General features: G+C 29.7%; 1 protein-coding gene across 1 annotated transcript; it reads right to left on the bottom strand.

Moving 5' to 3' along the window:
- Positions 1 to 756: 756 nt before the first annotated feature.
- LOC114132194 (uncharacterized peptidase C1-like protein F26E4.3) lies at positions 757 to 5886 on the bottom strand. The gene is made up of 8 exons (XM_027997586.2): positions 5661 to 5886; positions 4448 to 4766; positions 3447 to 3492; positions 3074 to 3272; positions 2217 to 2515; positions 1918 to 2126; positions 1577 to 1728; positions 757 to 1110 (listed from the first exon to the last, which is right to left on the bottom strand). The coding sequence occupies exons 1-8, from the start codon at positions 5694 to 5696 to the stop codon at positions 913 to 915; spliced, it is 1458 nt and encodes a 485-aa protein (XP_027853387.1). The 5' UTR covers positions 5697 to 5886; the 3' UTR covers positions 757 to 912.
- Positions 5887 to 6543: the final 657 nt, after the last annotated feature.

The following is a 6543-nucleotide window of genomic DNA, read 5'->3' as shown; positions in this document are numbered from 1 at the left end:
TAACTTATTTAATAAAATTTATCTGTATATCATTCAATACTGGATACATAAGTACCTTCGGTAGAATCATTAATTATAATATATATTTTCCATTTACCGTTCTATATCACCATAGCGGTGTGCTCCAAGAACATTAACGGATATTGACAACATCGTTATCAAATCAATGCTTTCATCGCATCACTTAGAATCCAAATACCATAATTAAGTATATTTTTTTTTATTATTATTTTTAATTGACGTTTATATTACCAATTACCAACATGTACATTAAATTTAAAGAAGATAAAAATAATTATAAAGACGCCATGTACCCGTGCCTAATGTCAATTAACGGTCCGTATATTATGATGGTCGGCGCGCGACGTTTATATGCGCGGTGCAGTTTCGTTGTTTGACACTCCAGTGATACCGTACCAATTTAGACAAAAATTTAAAATCTTGTGACATATGTTTTGTTATATAAAAATAACGGAGAGAATAGAGGGAGTAGCACTGTGAACATTTTTAAATAAATTAACTTCTTTTATTTTTACTTTAATACTTTTAATACGGACATGCCATAAAATAATTTGATCATTTTTATACGAGTATATAATTTTTTTAATATGTCCAAACTTGAAAATGTTAAAAAAAATGCTCTGTTCTTTTAATTGTATACTACTATGTATATGTCTCCATGTCTAATATCCAAAAAGTTACAATAGGTACATAGGTAATACATATTATGTACATCACAATATAAAATATGGAAAAATTGTAAAAAAAAATTATTTATTTATTATTTTATATGAAAGCACACGCACTAGGAGTTTAAACTTTAGTACCAAATTGGTTGTGAACAAAATATAAAAAATTATGAATAATTTTTTTCCGTTATTTTTTGTCCACTGAATGAATTCATTGATTTATTTAAGCAATATCAATCTTGGTGCCGTTTAATGTGTATGAAGCGTTTTCTTTGAACGATCGATCCGCTAAGTTACAGAAATCCCCTATGTCCGCCATTGCGGCTACAACGAAGTCTTCAATACGACACTCATTGGTTCCTTTCAGTATCCGGAAATATCCATTTTCACCCCACCAACGTCCCCATGAGTTTGAAACGATCTACAATAACAACAATGAAAATTCTTAGTGGTAAAATATTTTTAGTTACAGAGGTGTGTTTAAAAATGTCTTATGGTAAGAGGGAACAAACAAAAAATTCAAACTAACTTAACCATTTGGCAGTGCATAAAGAGTAAGAGGGGCTAATATTTTCAGTAATAAAAATTAAAAAAGTATAAAATACGGTGAATACTCCCCTGGTCTGTTGTTGTATTGTTGTAGAGAATATAATATGTATATTACATAATTTTAAATAAACTGATGAAACATTACAATAAGACAATATTTTGTCCACTAATATTATGAAATATAATATTACTGTCATAAATATATTTATCATTACTTTCGTACACCACTCATTTGTTATGTAAATATTAATATAATTTTGTATTCATTTGAAGTTCATTATGTGTCAATATGTCATAAATCATAATATATAATATATTGTATAATGTATAATACCTACCCAATATTTTACGTTTTTACCATTCTGTTGCTCTTCACCCCAGCCAACAATCCTTACACTATGGTATCCTGTTTTCGATCCCTCGGTCACGTTTGAACATTTGTACACGCCCGATTCGTACATGAAAAATTCTTTGGACACTTTCATCATGGCTTTAAACATAGGTAACAATAATGATATTACAGTTAGATTTATACGTAGTACAAGTCACGTACGACTGCGCGAGTCCGAGCAGTAACCGTTTGAGTGCGCCAGTTTCCGGTAAAATAATTTTAAAAATACAAAATATGACATGGCAACACTATAACAATGATGCGATAAATTACAGTATAAGTACACACCTTGGACTGATCCCCAATTCATAATCTCATTCATAATACCCTCTTCTGTGTCCACTCTGTACATCAGACCGACTCGTCTGAGTTGTGATGTTTTGGCCGAACGTGGACATGACACGTTTAAGTCATTGTTGCTCCTCTTATTGGTCACCTCACAACCAGCCATCCGACCATCCCACGGCCGCCACGGATAACATTCTTCTGTGACGAGTCTACCAAACATATTTATAATTAATTAATATAGTTACGTTCAAATAAAGTAACGTATGCGATTTCTGACTGTTAAGTAACTTTCTACTCACCCGAATTTCCTAATCCAATTCCAAGCACTGATCAAATGGCCGCCTTGGCATCCTCGCTGTAGCTCGAGATTGTTACAGGACATCAGGTGTTTCGGTGACAGTGCGTCACTCATCAATCCTCTGGTCATTATAACAAAACGGTCGGTAATTACTTGAACCGTGCTTATGGCCCAGGACGCTCCACACCAACCTTGATCTATAGGATCGGTAATGCTTTCACCCCAAACTTTGCGTAGATCGTAAGACGACTTTAAATTATCTCTATGGAACACAGCTTTCAAAGGTACAATTTGTAAAATCTGAATAAAAACACGTTTAAAAACAATAAAAAAACTATGTATTATTGTACCTACGCATATTGTAATTTACGAAAACGTAATCTAAGAGTTAAGGTAGATATATCATATTATATTGTTTCAAAAATGTATAGAAACGTTTTAAAAATATTTGATGATCACCATGTAATTATTATTGAAATGTTTAAAAAAATAAAAATATTATACAAAATAATTTTTATTAAATCAAATATTATATGTAGATACCTACTTCCGCCTTTAGATATACAATATTTTTAATTTAAAAGTAGTACAGCAATTATATTCTTAGCTATCAGACATCACAATAGATTTATTTTGCATCTAAAAATATTACAGTTATGAACTCGTGAAACAAAATATATACTAATCGAATCCTGACAATAATTTATACAGTTAGTAGTAATATTTATACCTAATTATTAGTCTTTATTACATAATAATAGTTAACAAAATTCTTATTAATTTAAATGTGTAATCATAAACATGATAGGCAACTAGGCAAAATTTTCTATGTATTAATATTGATGTTCCACTTAATACCTTTTCTGGTGATTGTAGTGTACCTAGCCGCCATTTAAGTCCCTCGTCATATGTTCTGCCCCAAAATGCACTGTAATTTTTGGCCGACCATCCGAATTGACGACTTTGGATTTTAATCATATCCAAGAGTGACGGATCAATAAGACATTCATTGTGGTTACATACCAGCGTCGTGTTTCCATTACTTTTTTCACATCGACTACGATGAATATAAAAAATTAAAGCTATGTAATATTATAGGAAGTCTTTAAAACATATGTATAAACGGATTTTATCCAAAAACGTATTTTATTTTCAAAACATTTCTGAATTAGACCCTGTTGGTTAATAAAAACAAATAGCAAATAGGTAATATTTGTAAAAACAAACTCACCATGCATTGCAATTGACATTCACCACTTCACCATAACTACATTTCGCTGAAAAAATACAGTACATTAGTAAAATAAGTTATAATATGATTTTAGTTAAAATATTTATTTGACTGATATAAATTTTGAATTAATAATTATTTATTATTGGTTAAGGCATCTTGGTAAATTTAATTTTAGACTTCAAGTGGAATTTTCTAGAAGAGTTAAGAGAGGACATCCTTGTATATCAGTATTTTTGTGTAAGTTTAGTACCTCTTAATGAATGTTGTTTAAAATAATTTTATTAATTTACTTAGATACACATGTCGCATATAGGTATACTTAACAATTCATTTTGAATTTTGACATGTAACTACAATAAATAATAAATGCTAAATACACTGTAGACTGTGTAGTATACATATATTAATTTTTAATCATTTATGATAATTACAAAATAAATAGTAAAATTTCAATAAAATCGAAAATTATTCATTTTTTTTTTGTTTTATCAAAGAACATTGCTAAACGTCTTTCGTTATTGTTTTATCAATTATAATCAGATTTTTTAAATTTGAGATAACAATAATAATTTTTTATAGTCAATATTATATAACACAAAAAAAATGTAAGTAAGTAAAAGCATAAAATTGATTTTATTTGAATTATAAACAAGTATATTATTATATGTTTACTGCTTAATTGCGTATGACACATAAATTGTTTTACTAGGTAATTGCCTGCAATTAGATTTATTGTAATATGTCGGTTATGTCATACCTAATTATTACTTTTAAAATGTTATACATTTTTTCAGATCAAGTACAAGATAGGTATTATAATGAAGTTAAAAATAAATAAATAACTGCTATTCATTAGTTGCGTGGTAAGAAAGTGAATTTCCCCATACGGGTCTGTGATTTATCTTAAGCAAAAATCCTAACCAAACTAAAATCATGCATACGCCATACGCTATTGTGTCTGAACAGCTATCGATAATATTAAGGCGAAAACTACTCACGTCGGATGATTATCGGCTCGGGCGGGAGTGGTTCGACGTGTTTGCAGAACGACATGAAGTCAGGACAACAGTCCTCCGACCCGGTGCGGTTAACGTAGCAGAAATCGTCGCAATAACACAAAGTGCCCAAAATCGGCGCCGAGCAACCCTCGTCACGCCTTTCAGTACAGCATCCCACTTTTGCGCAGTAATCTCCGGCCAAGTCGTCGGGGATGCCGTTGTCGGCCGTCACGATTTGCAAGGCGCACGCAAACGTCACCATCGCTGCCGAAGCCATCGCGACAATCCGATTGCATTTCCGGTACCCTGCAGTCGTCATCTGAAAAACGAAAACGATGGTTTTGACGTTTTTGAACGGACGACGATTATTGCGATTCCATACATTTTATCTGCTGATAAAATTAAAAACTACCCGTCCACATAGTATTGACCGGAGGAATAAACAGATTTGATTTACACTCTATTACGAATATTTATTCGGACGTATGTGTTGCTGCAGTTAGTTAAACGCGCTTGAACTTCAAACGCCTATAAAAAGTTGTAGACATAGCAACAAAATTTTTATCATTAACAATTGAAAAAAAAATCTAAAAATTCCCTTGCCTATTTATACCTAACCTAACCTAAGGAAGAGGTCAAAATATATGTTAAAAAGTTTAAATCTCTTCTGTTCGTTTTAGAGTTATGCTAAAAAACATAATCGATTTTATATCGAATACTGGTATTTTTATTTTCCCTTTGTTATTTCAGTAAGTACTGACAACTTTTCACTTACCCCTGAAAGTATCAACTAGATCCGATTTTTAACTAGAAACCACCTTCAACATTAAAAATCAGAGCATTTTTACGGCGCAAAAAATAACGATAGAATCAAAAATTTTTTTAAAAATACTCACACCATTATGAAATTAATACATTCATAACTTTACTCAACATTTAAAATCAATAGAAATGCATTTATGAAATAACTTATTCTCAAAGTATCTAAAATTGAAAGAATAAACTATGCATAAAATTCAATAATAATAATAATAAAAAAAAAATTCTATTTGAATTCGTTGGAATAATTAGATTAAATATAAAACAATATTTTTACTTTGTGGCTCGGGTTAATACATATACTGTGTAATCAATTATTAAAAAACGCTAAAGAACATATATATATTTTTTATTTTATGATAATATATCAATTATATTACATATTGTTTCTTACGTTATATTTAAAGCAAAACGTCCTTCGGGTCCACATGCTGCAGCTGATTTACAGTTAAAAAATTTTATATTTTTAAATTTTTTTCGTATTTCCTGAATAATAATTAAAAAAGTTATTCATTATTTAACGTACAAAACATTCATCGATAAATTAATAATTATACATCCTGTTCATTATCAAAACGTTGGTTTCAAACTTACTGGTAACAACGATGTACCAACACTGAACGTTTTAACGTCATACCTGAAGCTGTAGATCAGCAGTTTGTATAAGTATTTAAATCATACAAGTATATAACCACTTATTATTCAACATAGTTATGTTGAAATTATTTCAAGAAAAAAAATACGATAATTTTTTTTATATGCTAATAAAACTGGTAATAAAAATCTGACACTGGTAATATTAATAAGTTATTAATAATAATATAAACCCGACATAGAAATAGTATTTCCTTTCGGGCTTCGGCTATACGAGCATACCTACTTTCAATTACGAGGATTTTATTTGTTTCAAAATAATATTTTTTCCCAATTTGATCAATATTTATACGATATTAATCAATAATAGTTTTGGCTATAACCCAGTAAATACCGATTTTTCGACATTACCATACAGGTATTTTTATCCATTAAAATAATGACAAATAAATATAATAAATTATATATTAATATTCTAATAATATACGATATAGGTACTCATTTTTTAGGTTGTACCTATGGAATGACTAATTGTATTTATGACATTTTATGAGTGTTGAAACGTCTTGTGAAATGTACTTAGGTGGTACTAACATTTTATAAAGAAATTTAAATTTCAAAAATGTCATATGAATATTACATTTATCTGTATTAATTAAACATAAACCTTTAGACACGTCATT

This window comes from Aphis gossypii, chromosome 1, assembly GCF_020184175.1.
Source record: "Aphis gossypii isolate Hap1 chromosome 1, ASM2018417v2, whole genome shotgun sequence".
Classification (NCBI taxonomy): domain Eukaryota; kingdom Metazoa; phylum Arthropoda; class Insecta; order Hemiptera; family Aphididae; genus Aphis; species Aphis gossypii.
Note: the sequence above shows the minus strand (reverse complement) of the source record. Positions and strands in the feature narration are given on the sequence as shown.

Bases quoted from the DNA above. Each gene is read 5' to 3' on its own strand.
- LOC114132194 (XM_027997586.2), bottom strand. From the start codon at position 5,696: ATGTGGACCCGAAGGACGTTTTGCTTTAAATATAAC. The intron at 4,767-5,660 runs GTAAGAAACAAT...TTCGTTTTTCAG, and splicing joins CGTTTTGCTTTAAATATAAC to ATGACGACTGCAGGGTACCG. The intron at 1,111-1,576 runs GTAGGTATTATA...TTGTTATTGTAG, and splicing joins GTAAAAACGTAAAATATTGG to ATCGTTTCAAACTCATGGGG.